We start from the raw sequence: 15,634 nt of genomic DNA on the forward strand, positions 1-15,634 counted from the left end.
TACTGAACTGTAACCAGTGTTCTGCAAGTTCTCAGACAAGGGTGCACAAGAGCTTTCCTATAACACAAATACATGATAATCATAACTCAGAAGCAGGGCAAGTCGCTTTAATTTGCTTTATTTCCACCAGATGAGGAGTGCAATCCTCTGCCCCATATCTCCCCAGCCAACATTCTCCACAGTGTAGAGGAATTTTAATAAAGGATCAATTAAATTAAAATAAAACTGTACAAAGAAATATGGAGAACTACAATGAACATGTATGAAAACATGAGTGCAAAACATCCTTAAAACAGTAAAATGAAAAATAAGTACATCCTGAAGTTAAAATGTCAAATCATTACATTTTCCAATGCTGAAAGCCTAGAGTCAGATGAGAGAGAACTTGGGCAGGTACGGAGAAGAAGTACATATTAATGCAAAGTGCTTGATTCCTATTACAACAACTTCAGGGCTAAACGTGTGTGTGTGTGTACAAAAAGTGTGTATGGGCATGACAAATATATGAAAAGAAAATTCCTGACCAGGGAAGGTGGGTGTTATAGGACAGAAAAAAATTATCCATCTTCACTTGGGCGACTAACTCAAGTGCCACCAGATGCTCCAACATCTTAATCCGTTTGGGAAAAAGCAAATAAGAAAACGTCCCCAAGAGATTCAATCGGCAATAATTACAATAAGAAAAATAACAGTCAAGTAAATCAGTACAAAAAAAGGAGGGTGGAGGTTGACGGTCTGTAAAATACTCCAAAAATGTGTTCAAATGTCAATAGTTTGAAAAATCTCAATCACTAAAACTGTAAATCCTTGAATTGCACAAGAACAATTGCCAGGAAAAAAAGAATTTACCAAAAATATATTGCCCCATGTTAACAAGGAAAAAAAAGGCACAACACATTGTCCTGAGGTTAAAAAAAAAAAAAAAGAAAGGCCATTAAAACCGTTTAGCTCTGAGAACACAAAACCCACTTTAAACCAAGTGCTGTCTTAAATATTCGGCAAATTGCCGTTCACCACCAAGCACAATAGCAACACTTGCAGACCTTAAGACTAATAATGACAAACATCACAATACTTTGAGCAATCCATGAAGTCCATAAGACTAGTGGCTGTTGTGTTGCTTTGTGAGGTACAGGTTGATACAAATCTATTTTTAAAAAGTGTCTGATTAAATTAGATTAATATTTTGCTAATGCTTTCAGTTTACTGCAGATGCAAAAGTCTATAGTAAATACAACAAATGTGAATGAGTAAACTTAAAAGTACTCCAGCATTTTCCAACCTAATCTTGGTTTATCACATTGGTAAAGACGAAACTTTGATGGGAAAAACCTAGACTTCAAACACACGTACAATCCTAAGCGATGAACATGTTCTTAAGGGTTCAGTTACATTTTGAATCGACACGTTTTTTTCCCCTTTTTAATCAAGTGCATAACAAGAACGCATCAAAGTTGTCACTCATGGCAACCAACCATATGCTGCAAACGAAGCAGAGATGGATTAGGTTGAAAAATGCAGGAGCAGATGGGGTAGTGTCCCACAGACTGGGGTTCACTTACACACTTACACTGGACATGTGGCACAAATACGCTTGTTATATGAAAGGTCTTCCTGTCACATGACAGGAAGTCAAGTGCCAGGTGTAGCAGTTCCCTTTAAGATGGCCTGCTGTATACAGTACTGTTGTGCTTGTTGAAGCACGATGACAAACGATGGTAATCAGAACAAAACTGAGAGTAAGTGCAAAACAGAACAGCTGGATTATGAGAGCTGAAGGAATTCTGAGTCCATGTGGCTCAGGACATCCAGGCCTTTGACTGCTACCCGTCTCAGACTGGGGCCAAAACTGAAACTTTAGTTTCCTCGGGAAGAGTATTGATCTTTAAATCACCCAGATTTTTCACTGAGCATTTTCAGTTGCATAAAAAGAAAATCTTGCGTATTTAACAGCCAGGCAACATAGTAAATTAAATGACAATTTATACAAAATATCGATTAGGCTTTTTAAAAAGCTGGAAAAAAGAAGGAAACCACGGCTTCGTTTTTACTTCTGAATTAAGAGCCTCTTCAAAACAAATCAGGACAAACAGAAGTAGCAGCTTTTTCACAGGTTCTGTTATACGTTATAGACCAACCAGCCAGCTTTGTGTTGTGATTGCATTTCTTAAGCACAGACTTTAAGGTCCATACCGAAGTGACATTACACATTTAAGAACTCATTTAAGGTCTGTTCTTATGACAGCTGAAGAACTACATGAATACAGAGAGGTGACAGAAACTTCACTCTCATTCATCATGTCCTCACTTCATCCTGCCTTCACTGTAATCAAATAACAAGAAGAAATAGATGAAAGGGAAAAAAATAAATGAAAGGAGGAAAAAAAAACAAGACTCCAAATTATGCAAATTAGATATAAGCAGAAATTTACTACAGGCACCCCAGTTACTTTAGGTGTCTAAAAACAAACAAAAAAAAAAAGAAACCTAAACTCTTTCAAAAGGAGAAGAAATACGAAAGGTATCCCTGGGTTTAGGTTTGGCCCGTTTCTTCTGCAAGCCCAGACGGATTGATGTTCGCCCAGAAAGGTGGTGGGATGAAAACGGGAGAGAACACAGAGCGGGTGGAGGGAGGGGTGGAGCGGGGGATGATTGGGAGAACTGGGAAACCCTGTGTTGGTGCTTCACCATGACCAGACATGGAGGATGGAAGGGCAGACGTAAGCAGTGGGAGAAGGAGGTGTTGAAGTCAGACAATAGCGTTGGTGCCCCGGAGACCGACGCCGCGGGCAAACTGCTCCAGCAGGCCAGAGATTGCCCCAGAGGGGCTGGGGGAGGAGGACATGAGGCCCACGGTGGAGCTATAGGCTGCTAGGAACACCTCCCTCACCGCCTCCAACCGAGCCTGCCGCTCCGACACGTACGCACACCTGCAGAGACGGGGAGAAAACGCAAGAAAACAAAGAAAAATAAATTACTTTCCATTAATAATTTCTGCCTAATGCCTTTAGTGCAGTTTTGAGATATTACAAAATAGATCAAGATCACGTTAAATAATTGAAATAATTGGCCGCATTTCTTCAAAACTTTCTTGCTCGGTTTCTGTAATCCTCTCTGAACAGAGATGGATGGATATTATTTGCACAAGGGAATAGGATATCCACACTCAACTGGCCCGCACGGTGGGGCATGAAGAGAGCATCTCAGCAGCTCTAAGAAAACAGGAGCAATAAGTGTGGAGGAAACAGGACCGAAGGAGAAAGATCCTGTACAGTGACCACTACATCTCCATCTTTCTCTCTGGCAAGCTCAACGGCTCCCTTTCAGACCGACAAAGACGACTTTATTTTGAAGAATGACTCCCAGTGTGGTATGCATCACACACACACACACACACACACACACACACACACACACACACACACACACACACACACACACACACACACACACACACACACACACACACACACACACACACACACACACACACACACACACACTGCCCCTGCTGCGCATAAACCCATCAGCGCAAGTGAACAAACACACAAGCAGCCTCAACAATAGCCCTTTGATCGTCTCATAATATGGAGCTTCATCTGGAAAGGATTAGCGCCACAAGAAACTCATCCTACGCCGGGAAGCCCAGACCACACCACCAGGTTAAACTTCATGTGGAAAAATGCTCATTATCCCCTGGCAGCCCTCTCACTGGCACTGCCCCGTGCTGCTGGGCTGGAAGGAGAGGAGAAGCGAAGGCGAGCTGCGCAGCCCGTATCGGGGGAAGCTGGCGACACTCACATGCGGCCGCCGGGCCCCTCGTCCTGGAAGCTGAAGGGGAGGGGCGAGTCCGCGGGGTGGGGAGCAGCGTCGTGGACGCTCCCACAGCCTGAGACTATCTGCCAGCTCCCGTATTCTGTGGAGAGAGAGGAGCCCGAACGAGCACACTCCGCCATGGACCTGAGAGAGAGAGAGAGAGAGAGAGAGAGAGAGAGAGAGAGAGAGAGAGAGAGAGAGAGAGAGAGAGAGAGAGAGAAGAGAGAGAAAAGAAAGCCTAATTTTGCAGTTATACCACTCTGACTAGCGAATGCTGAGACCGTGAGACAGGAAGTGAGGAGAGATGAAGTGAGGAGAGTGACAGGAGATGGTGAGAACAGCAGAACAGGTGAAGGTCAGTGGGAGGAACAGAGGAACCGAGGGTCCCAGCACCAGCAGGGCAGTGAGGACAGTGAAAGGGCTTCACATTTACTTAGTAGTCCTTATAGAGTCAAACTTGGTCAGTTACATGGAGAAATCCATGTGTATTATTGTTTGAGCACTTTTAACACTAAAATAAACTTGTCCAACACCTATCCACAACCCCCACCCCCCCTCCCCAAATAACTCCATCCAGAATACTGCTGCGGTCAAGAAGACTTTTATTACCGCTTTTCTGGCCAATTAGACATAAGGTAGGTGTGCGGGTCCTCTCGATGTCAGCTACTTTATGTGCTGTCTTAAATGTAGGTTACCAATGTAGGTTACAACTAATTCAGTGTTGCACAAAACATCAATGGCTGGGAAGTGGGAGCTGGTGGCAGAGCAGAGCTGACAGCACGCTGGGGTTGGTGTTTGGGGAAGAGCGCTCGTCAGGAATAACCCAACCCTCCGGCAGGACGGGGCTGCTCTTCCCAGCAGGCTTTCACACACAAAAAATTAAAAAAGTAGCAGGATGGGCTGTTGCAGAAACTATGAGAAATGTGACAGGGGAAAATGAGCTCAATGAACGAAATGGTGTGGTGCTGTGGGGTTGTGCTTCTGGAAATTTCCTTTCGTGTTGCTTCATTTTGGTCTCCTACGTGACGGTCTGACTTGTCCGTTCTGTACACTAGAAAGCCGTAGTTCGGAAACGAGGGTAAAATTCTGTGATTGCAGGTTCACGATTGTTTACTATCATCACAGTAAAAAACCTACTTGTGATCAGGCAGGTATAAACACATACCACAGTGGACCATACAGGTCAGCATCAACATAACCCATAATGCTACAATGGTGTAGAATACACACATCCAGAATCCAGTAAGCTTTAGAAATCTTGAACCAAGAAATCCAGTTATCTTCACAACACTGTTCTGACCCATATGAGAACAGTACCAAATGGAAAATGCAGAACAGCAAAGTTTCTCCATAACAAAAGCATTAGAAAGGAAAAAGCAACAAAACGGGCACATGCACAGTTGCATATTACAGCTGACAGCCATACAAGCTCCAACAAACCTTTCCTCAAACCCAACCAGAGGACACAGGAGAAGGTGAGATTATTTAAAAGTTCCACAAAGCGGTTTACAGAAAGTTCACCCGAGACAGAATTGCAATATACTTTCACACACAAAAAAATAAAAAATCTATGAAAGCATGGACTCCTGAGCCTAGGGAGCCCCCTGCTGGCTACCAGCGGTGCTTACAAGCCAACAAAGTCAAAATTTGAAAACCCATCATTCAATCATGCAGATTACCCAAAGCTTACAGAATCCACAAATTACTTAAATCAGCAACACAAGAGAAAATTTTTTCCATAATGACAAAATAGTATTACTTATCTGATCAATTAGTTTACACTGTTAAAAGCACATACAGGTCTGAAGATTTGATATAAAAGCGTTTCACCACTTCTCCAAGTCAGATACATCCACTTAAGGACTCACCTTCTCCCTGGCACCGCCAATGGGCTGCTGCCTGTACGGATGAAGCCGTGCTCCGACTGGTTGGAGGATGAAGAACTAGAAGACTTGCCGTCAGGGATTGGGTGAGGTAGCCGCTCATCAAACAGAATGGGCCTGTTCCAGAGCACAGTCTGGGGAGAGGACGTCACAGCTTTCCTCCTGTGAGAGACCACCACAAATGAGCTTCAACAGACTTAAAAGCAGAAAGGAGGACATGATGCATCTCCAAACTTCCTTCTTTACATTCGAAATGCTTCAAGCTGTATTGAAAAACAAAAGGAGAAGCGGTCATTGTGCGGTGCCTGGGTGATTCACCGCAGCCTACCCGGTGGAGGACTGCAGCACGTGGACGGGCAGGTCCACGGGATCGGCTGGACCGCTGGAGGGAACGTCCTCAGTGATGAGAGAGAAATCACTACTCAGGCTGGTCACACTGCCCCGGTCTCTGGACTCTGAGTGAAATGGATTGGAAAAGAAATATGGTGACGGGATACAGGGCCTAACTCGGCTGCATTGGTCTTGGAAATGTTGGACCATTTCTAGCTCCTGGGAACTCTGTCCATAACTATGGCGATAAAGAAGTATTAAAAAACTATAATTCACTTTTTAAAGATTTTTTTCTTCACTGAGGCACTCTTATAAATGCCCATAAATTACATACTTAAAGACATACTCCAACGTAAAGACATACCCATAAACAATAACAATTCTTCAAATAGTTCATTGTTTCATAAAAATATTTTGGATGTTGTGTTTAACTGATCCAAGTCAGTAATTTATTACAAAAATCCTGAGAAGAATGTGACATTTTCCTTTTCCCCTTCAATTTAGCATAAGATTCCAGCAATTTTAAACAAACAATTTTCAGATACAGATACAATGCATGAAAAATATGAGGTCTGTCTGAACATGTGGCCATCATTGCATTGCGTTCACATCCTGTCTTAATCTGTGGGTTTTTATCTGACCCACAGTGCACCACGACACCAAGACAAATGTGACAAAAGTGGCTTCAAGGTAAGATTGTCATATTTTGATGTTACATTTTGAGGTTCATCCCCACCCACCCCTATTTTTACGTGAAGGTGCTGAGGAGTCCAACCATTGGTGAAAATACATGATGCTGAGTCATCATGGCTATTACCATTCTAGGCTAGCTGTCTTAGCTAAATGTCATTTATTACCATAATGCATAGCCAGGGTATCTGCACATTTTTAAATCTCAAATTCAATGACTTTTAAGACCTTTTTAATACCTCTCACAAGAAAAAATAATACTATTATTGGCGATGACGGGTGGGGGTGGGGGGGTGGCGAACGAAATTTGTTGACGTTGTTGTGGCCGTGTACTCCAACGCTAGAAATCTAGCACTAGGACCCTGGAGCGGTTATTTTCTGCATGGTCCTAGCGCTAGATTCGGCAAAGTTCACATCGCGCCAGAACAACTGAACAACACACACTTATAATAATTTAATGCCTCCCCTCATAAAATTCCAGACATTTTAAGACATTTTTAGGCCTTGAATATGGAAAACTAAATTTAAGACATTTTAAGACTTTTTAAGGAGCCGCGGGTACCCTGATAGCACTCTAACATGTAATGTAGAGGCCTGATGTGGTAAAGTCATTTTAAGGAAAAATTTATTGAAGTTTTCTACCCCATAACCAGACACCTCTAAACTAAAATTCCCATCCACAGCCAAAGGCCTTTTAATAACTACCCCACCACAGGTAAATACCCCTCACCATAGCCAACTGGCCCTACCGATCCACAGCAATAACTACTCCAGCAGGTAGTATAGCCTTTAACCACACTTGCCCCCAGAGCCAAATCCCCTTCAGCATGAGCCATCCCAGAGTCTATTTACCCTCGACAAAAACACCCGTGCCAACCTCCGATTCTGTGGTGATCATATCCGAACCTCTAATCCAAATTCCAGTCATGGATTTCTGTAATCCAATTGATTTAAATGATCCATGTAACTGGTTGGTCACCGTCATCACACCAGACTTCTAAAGTAGAGTGGAAAATCTATAGGACCTGGACCTCGAGGACTGATTTGAATACCTCTGGGCTAGAGGATAACTTTACAAGAACAGCAACCACAAGTCTCCACAGTCAGTTCCCTTCAAACCCAAATTATCTAAATATCAGTTAAATATACCAGAGTTTTAAACTGAACACTGAAATTTTATATATGGGGGAAATGGACTAATTTACATTGGTCCTGAGTTTCAGCCCTGAAATCTTTCCCTGACTCTAGAAAAACACGAGCACCTTGAAAAAATAAATGAATAAACAAGACTTACTTAACTGGCAGAGGTCATCCACTGTGAAATCAGTGTCTTTGAGGTGAGAGTTTTTCCTCCTGCGAGATCAACAGGACGGAGATGAAAGAATGACAGTCAAATGTAAGTAGGGGAAGAGTTTGAGCACACAAAAGGATAGAAAAAAGAACAGAATCAAAAATATGAGCGAGAGAGCGCACCAGATCAAAGGCAGCATGAAAGCGAGCAGCGTGCTGCCCACAGCAGGCCTTGAAGCCCAGCTGTGGAAACGCTTCGACTTTGAAGAGCCCATAGAAACACATTCCTCACTACGCCATCAGGAATACATTTTATTTCATCTGTGCACCTGTGGCATTCCCACTAAATCAACTGCGATCAATTAATTGGTAAACACCCTGTTCCGGGAACGTTGCGATATCAAACCGTTAAAACGTTAAGAGGAACGGCTCTGCGCTTACCTCTGCTTCCTAACGACTGAGAACTTCTCAGAGACGATGTGCTTCAAAAAATTGAAGCAAAAAAAGAAAATCTAGCACGGGAAAAGAAAGACATGATAAGCCATGAAGATCGAAGGACCCTACTCAATACAATAAAGAGTGAAACACTGCCCCCTGAAGTCCCAACCTGGAATAATCAATAAAAACCTCACTGCTGAATTACATATTCACACCGTTTTACATCTGAGAACGCCATAATGCTCAGACTTACTTCCTCTCCTTTAGAGAGACGATCAGGCAGCATGTGACTGTGGAGAAATGAAACAGTAATATTTACAGTCATTACAACAGCCCTGTGAAGTAAAGAAGCATCCAGACGCGTGAATGTGTGATCCTGCCCCTCTGCCTGTGAGTGTGTGCAGGATTTCAGAGGCTGTCTAGTGCTGGATTCCCCTCAGGCCAGGAACACTTTCTAAACAGTGAAACTGCACATTACGGGAGAAGACTAGAATGAACGCGCGCGCGCACACACACACACACACACACACACACACACACACACACACACACACACACACACACACACACACACACACACACACACACACACACACACACACACACACACACACGATTAATGGAGTGCTTTTCTAATGCTACGTTTAGAGTTATTTACGAATATCTCACTCTATCCAGCTCTTCTCTTCCCGCTGCTCTTTAGCTATCTCTCTCTCGCTCTCTCTCTTCCCCTGAATGACAGACTTGGCTGGCCTCCTGGGAGTTTTGGCCAAGATGCACCGTAATTACTGCACTCTCAGAAGGGCGGGGGCGTGTGTTCTCACACGTGTGTACGGAGGACAGTCAGCAGTAGAGATCTGTCCACACACACATCAGCGCGCAGCGGTCAGAGTAACAGAAGGAGCGCTCACCCAAAGAGAAACCAGTCGTACGCAATGGTCAGGTAAAGGATCTCCGACGGCTCCAGGCTGGCATGAACAGCACCGTCCTGTACGGAGCACAGACGGCTACGTTTACACACTCGCCTTTTTTAACGGTATGGTTCCTGACGGAGGTTACTCAGAATGTCCAAAAGGAGCAACACAAACGCAGAGGTGGCAAGACGCAGGTGACGGCGGACAAGACAAATGAAAGAATAAAAGTTCAACGGTCCCTGGTACAAGACAAAGACACACAGGGACACACGCCTGTGACTCAGACAGCTAAATGGAAAACTGGACACATAAAAACACAACAAGGAAGAGAGTCTGATACTCACAGCCCAGAGAGAGAGCCTCAGGAGGGACACAAAGAGAGGAGTCCTGTCCCAGCCAGATATACAGTGCACCAACAACCCACTCTCATCTAGACACAGAACACATGCCCATTTATCCAGCATTATACCGGTCCAACACACACATTTAATGCCACAGCCCATTCAAAAACCACATAGAGAGTGCCCTCCCATCTGATACATCACTCAGATACACAGATACGCAGTAATGCAGGTAGGATGTATTGTTAATGTGCAAATACCATCAATGTTGATGATGTGCAGAAGCAGCTTCAGGTAATTCTGGGTCTGCTGCACCAGGTCCCAAGACTGCGGAGGAGAAATGAGAGTTATTAAATCATGTCTCCGTCAAGCTCAACGGGTCTCAGTAACTATTCAAAACAGCAAAACAGAAGCTCAAGACACAATGCAAAATAGCTTCGAACAACCACATAAACCCCTCTACCTAGAAGACTACATACAGCTGATGGCCAAACACTACTGATGTTGGTTAGCCAATAAGCAGTTCTCAAATAGCAGGATCATTTTCAGAGAATTTGACGTGGCATGAAGGAACATCGCGTGTAATTGGCTGATTTTATTTTATTTATTACCCAACAGCCTATGAGCAGAACGCCAAGACAACTGCCAAGCGTGGCAATTTAAGGTTTTATTCGGAGGTCGTTAAACTGGGAAGCAGCATCGTGAGACAGTAATAAGCACGGCGACCCCGGTGACCGCAGCAGAACGATGAATGGTTCTGAGCGTGAGCGAGACCGCACCGCATCACAGACAGACTCAGCTGCCACGGCCTGGACGTCAGAGGACGCAGTTCTCATCAGCTTTACCGTCTCTGCACTGACTCTGCCTTTATGAAATCTGATCATAAAGCATGCACAGGGTTTGTTTCAGATATCTTGTGAAATGGTGGCGGAGACAGCCGTTGTGACACAGGTGGACATTGCTGGGACATTGCCGAGTGTCGGAGACAGTTGGTACAAGATCTGGCCACCATACCACAGAACTGGCTCTTTCGTCCCGTACTCAAAGACCATGAAGTGTAGCACTGCTTAAAGTCAAAAGCCATTTCTAAACAATCAAAGAAAACAAATCATAAAATGATCAATCAGTGGCTGCACTTCCATATTTTACCAGCAGATGGCCCTATCAGACAACAAAGTAGAAAGCCTGCAGCAGTGCGCCCAGCCGCAACACTGCTGCCTATTTACTAGAGTAGACAGAAAACAGTCAGTGTGTAGAAGAACTAATAAATACAGTCTTGCAAGGTGGCTGTGTGTGTGTGTGTGTGTGTGTACCTGGTATTCACTCCAGTCAATACTCAAGTTCTTGGAAAAACATGCAGGGATTGTCAAGGGAGCATCTACATAGTCCTGAGGACAAAAGAAAAAATCACTTTATTGGTTATTTGAGACACATAGGGACACAAACAATCTGGGACACAGGGACAAACACAGACACGAAGACACACACAGGGAGATTAGGGCGTACACTTAAGGGGACAGTAAGAAGGGTGTTGAACAATGTGTGCGAGTGCTGCTTATTCACAGAGTGGTATGTGGTGATACTGTGATGAATATGTATACAGAATTAAGTTCAAATATATAGAAACGCTATACCTGATTCCAGTTGAAGACCAGTCCCTCCGCGGTGTAGTCCCTGTCTTTGTAGTCCTTAAAGAACTCACACCCTGAGACCAACCCACAATAACACTTCATGAGCAACACAGCAGCCCCTCAATGTGAGAACTCTGCGCTAACTACGGCTGTGCGAAATCACAATTATCCACAAGGTGTGCCAGTGTTTCTACTTGACACATTTTGCTACCAGTGCAGGACAGATGTAGGTGCGGAGAGGAAGAGGAGAAGGCAGCGAGATGAAGGTGCCGCGTACCTGGGTAAGGCACAGAGAGAAGAGTGAAGTCGGCATAGCGCTGGGCCTTATCCACCTTCTCAGAGGAGGTGACGCTGAACACAGAAACGGGTACACAGGAAGGAAAACGCGTGATTCCACAAAACATGGTTAGCGTAGACCATTAGCGTGTTGTGCCACAATAGGAAATGTGTACATGAGTATATTTTACTCAACAGAAAGTGTCTTAGTATAATAGCTGTGCACATGGCAAACACAAGCACACTCCCATTCTGACACTTAAGCAGAGCAGAGAGGCACTAATGAGTCATCTTTTTCCAGCGTGTTAATGTGTGCGTGTGCATGAATGTGAGTTTAGGCCGCTGACCCATTGCAGCGTGATAATGTGGGAGGGGCGAGTCCACTTGGAACTGCACTTACTTGAGGCCAAACTTGACCTTCTTATTCTCCACCATGAGGTCACAAATGTAGCGCACGGACAGATACTTCAGCAACTTAATGTCTGAACCCCTCACCTTATCAAACAGCTGGGAATCTCCATTCCTACACAGAGACATGGAGCAGCACAGCAGAACGAAACACATGAGGGGGAAAGGAAAGTTAACTGAGGAGCAAAGATGTTACACTGAGGAAAAAAAAAGACACACAGACGATCACGTGCACTTCGCCCTGGGAAAGACTGATGTCAGTGCCTATGACAACGGACTCAGAGCATACTGTACACTCATTTGGTAGAAGAAAAGTACAAGTTGCCACCAAAACCTGTTAACTTTACATTTTAGCTCCAGTAAACGAGAACAGGAAATGGACTTTAGTAACCATGACGAACAGAAAACCTATGCCTATATTGGTAATATTATTAACCAGGGACAGAACCACACTTTTTTGGTCTCTTGGTTGTTTTTAGAGATTCGTATTCCATGGACGTCTCTAACTTGACTCATTTTCCATCAAATTTTATCAGGAGTGTGAACTAGTTTTTTTTAAAGTGGCATAAAACATCAAAAGAGCCGAACTGTTAGTAATAACTCAGATTCCATTTTTAGGTGGAGGCAAAGTGTGAATAGAGAACTGAGCTTTTTTTTTTACCCTTTGTATATGGAAAAAATGAACAGCACTGTGCAACTGTGTAGGCAGTGCAAAATGTAATGAGTAAATGCAAGTTTCGAAAAGTTTTAGATGCATGTTGGTACCGGACAACAGTATCACTCTCTGGAAGTTCCTCCGATTCTGCCCAAGTGTCATCAGAGCCCCCTAAGAAAGGAACACAAAAAACCTAAAGTTCAAAAACCTTAATCTCATAAATCACATGACCATCTGATCTAATTTGCACACATTTTTACAGTTATTCACACAAAACTTCTCATGTGATTTTCCAAATGCACTTAACATAATGGAAATAGTTAAAAGATTCATGATTGCAACTATCTCAGTGGCTGACTGCCTTAGACATTAGCCTCAGTGGGGGAAACCTCAATGTAAAAGACAAGACTTCCTGACTGCAAAATACTTTTGCTTAAAGGTATAAATAAGATAGAGAGATAGAAGGAGAGGCCTTAGGGTCTAACAAAGATGTTATTAAAAACATCAATGGAATTTTCAATGATTCACTTTGTTAATGTTTTTTAAATACACTTTTCCTGGTAATGAGTGGCAGAAACACTCAACACAAACACAAATCCCTGTAATGCTACTGACGTTTCATGCACCGAACCCCAAGAGGGGCAGCAAAAGAGCACCGACAGAGGCAAGATCGTACCTGAGAAGATATAATTGTAACCAGTGCGTCCATAGAGTTCCCCCCAACCCGCCAGCGTAGAAGACCGACAAACATGCTGAAACACAGAGGCCATCTAGACTTCATACTGGGCATAAACTATACAGACTCAACTTAAGGCTGAAAAATACACACAAAATAAAAAAATCAATGCACATGTCCAACCAATTTAGTAATGTCTGTGCTGGGAACATTATGTTAAGATATTTGTGGGTAGTATTTTCTTGTAGGATGAGGTAGAAGCACCTTGCCATTGTAGAGGATGACCGGGCAGACGAATCTCCCCCTGCAGCGAGCCATCTTACTGCGGTTCACCAAGTCCTGCAGCTTACTGATCTGCACCGTACTCTCAAAACTAAAAGGAGATCATTAATTAAATGTTTGTTTTATCATAACATTCACACAGGAACCACTGACGATATGACAGAAAGAGATGGGATAATAGGAACCCTGCACGCAAGACTCACCCCAGTGACAATTAAAGGAGTAACAGAATTGCCAACAGAGGTGTCGCTGGTTAAAACCAATGCTGCAAGTCTTAATTCAGTTCAGCTCAATAACGACTATGTACATTTGAGAGTTTAAAGTACACTGTCCCATAAAAAACTACAATCCATAACCTTGTTTTACTATTGAGAGAACTCAGCATTCCCTCGTTGAACCAAAACCTCTCGCAGTTAAACATTAACCGAGAGGCTTGGAGCTGAAGAGCACGTGTGACATTTATACCTTTCTTTATTGGGCTCAGAACATTCATACTCCAAGTAGACGATGTTCCGCGGGTAGTGCCCGCACACCTCCCCGTTGGTGTTGTGGATGATGCTGTACTTGTAGTCTCGACCAAACAAGTCCAAGCATCGCATCTCTATTCTCTCCACCTATGGATAGACACACTGCGTTAGGCTTGGCAGGCATTTTTGTTCAAATAAGTGTGTAATGATGATTTCTGACTAGGTCTTACCCTCGTGGTGACCTCCTTCGCTCTGTACTGGTTCTTGGAAAACAAATCTATCAACTCTGCTATCTCCTCACTCCTGCGACCCGCGATGGCAGAAGCAGACGAGGACGTGGCCATCATCGCGCTGCGGCCCTTGTGCTCAATCCGAACTTGCCCTCCCTCAAACACCGCTGCTCCCTGAGGCCGGGAGGACCCCCCCGCCCATCCTTTACCTGCCAGCTTCTTCCTCACCGCCCGTTTAAGCGGGCCGGGCCCGGGGAGACGTCTAGAGTTCAGGGTACCGGCGAGGTGACACCTTCAACCCGAACCAACATGTACTCCTCACCGTAGCTCACTAACTTGGCTTCACGTCGGCGGCACGACCCGTTAGATGTGTGTGGTACCGAGACCAACAGACATCCTGATTAAAAACCGTCTACTTAGAAAACGAACAGTTGTGTCCGTTTATAACAGAAGCACGCAGCGGCTTTACTTGAGGTTTCTCGTCCACCGCTCTCTCGCATATTCTTGGCGTAGATATATTACTGGCTGGCCAGGTTTGGAGAGTCGGGTTTAGCTACAACTGAACCACGAGAGGAACCCAACACAGCCGAGAGGAACCCAACACAGCCGAGAGAGGAACCCAACACCGCCGAGAGGACCCCAAACACCGCCGAGCCGAACTCAACACAGCCGAGCCGAACCCAACACAGCCGAGCCGAACCCAAACACAGCCGAGCCGAACCCAAACACAGCCGAGCCGAACCCAAACACAGCCTAGAGGAACCCAAACACCGCCGAGCCGAACCCTACACCGCCGAGCTCCTTACACAGAAGACCCGGAGGACTCCCGGCCTGCGCGCCTTCTTCGGTGTCCTCAATGTCACGTTTTGGTTTCTTATACAGCTAGAAAAGAAAACGTGACTATTCAACTTTTTTACAAAACTATAGTTTCCGATGATGCGCAGAACCCAACAAACCCCCAATATTGTCCTGTAGCGTTAAAATCACGTTGACCGAGTGTTGTAACCTCGCTGGCCGAACCGCGGACCTCGACTAGCAGCGAGTAGTAAACAGGAAACAAAACGCGATCACGTGATCACCACTTCCCCACGCTGACGTCAAGACGTCACGCTGTCCGTAACGCACTAACGACGCGCACCTGCTTAAATGTCAGGCTACGTAAATTATTATTGGTTTTGTGATATCCTATTACATTGTATTTAAACCTGGGCGTTAAACCTTATTTCCATTTATTAAAGAATTCGCCTGTGTGGTGAGATGGGAGATAGTCAACAGGCCGCTGCTGCTTAAAGGAGAACCAATCATAA

General features: G+C 44.4%; 1 protein-coding gene across 3 annotated transcripts; it reads right to left on the minus strand.

Moving 5' to 3' along the window:
• Positions 1–102: 102 nt before the first annotated feature.
• mtmr14 (myotubularin related protein 14) lies at positions 103–15,404 on the minus strand. 3 transcript variants are annotated; one of them, XM_077014148.1, is made up of 19 exons: positions 14,328–15,401; positions 14,096–14,244; positions 13,613–13,721; positions 13,349–13,424; positions 12,783–12,843; positions 12,010–12,132; positions 11,611–11,684; positions 11,337–11,407; positions 11,016–11,090; positions 9,963–10,029; positions 9,706–9,791; positions 9,359–9,435; positions 8,701–8,737; positions 8,451–8,521; positions 8,014–8,072; positions 6,028–6,154; positions 5,685–5,861; positions 3,802–3,960; positions 103–2,930 (listed from the first exon to the last, which is right to left on the minus strand). In XM_077014148.1, exons 1-19 carry the CDS (start codon positions 14,442–14,444, stop codon positions 2,750–2,752), a joined length of 1,896 nt encoding a protein of 631 aa, XP_076870263.1. In that variant the 5' UTR covers positions 14,445–15,401; the 3' UTR covers positions 103–2,749. The 3 variants fall into 3 exon arrangements, with proteins under 3 accessions (XP_076870263.1, XP_076870264.1, XP_076870265.1); XM_077014149.1 differs by lacking the exon at positions 3,802–3,960 and having other exon boundaries at positions 14,328–15,404; XM_077014150.1 differs by lacking the exon at positions 14,328–15,401 and having other exon boundaries at positions 12,105–12,132; positions 14,096–14,126.
• Between the last annotated feature and the right edge of the window lie 230 nt (positions 15,405–15,634).

This window comes from Brachyhypopomus gauderio, chromosome 8 (assembly GCF_052324685.1).
Source record: "Brachyhypopomus gauderio isolate BG-103 chromosome 8, BGAUD_0.2, whole genome shotgun sequence".
In the NCBI taxonomy this organism is placed as follows: domain Eukaryota; kingdom Metazoa; phylum Chordata; class Actinopteri; order Gymnotiformes; family Hypopomidae; genus Brachyhypopomus; species Brachyhypopomus gauderio.

What these genes read in the sequence shown, in the direction of transcription:
- mtmr14 (XM_077014148.1), bottom strand. Translation starts at nt 14,444, where the DNA reads ATGATGGCCACGTCCTCGTCTGCTTCTGCCATCGCGGGTCGCAGGAGT. An exon ending in TCTCTCTGTGCCTTACCCAG is followed by an intron (nt 11,408 to 11,610) that starts GTACGCGGCACC and finishes GGTTGGTCTCAG; the next exon opens with GGTGTGAGTTCTTTAAGGAC. An exon ending in TACGACTGGTTTCTCTTTGG is followed by an intron (nt 8,738 to 9,358) that starts GTGAGCGCTCCT and finishes ATTTCTCCACAG; the next exon opens with TCACATGCTGCCTGATCGTC.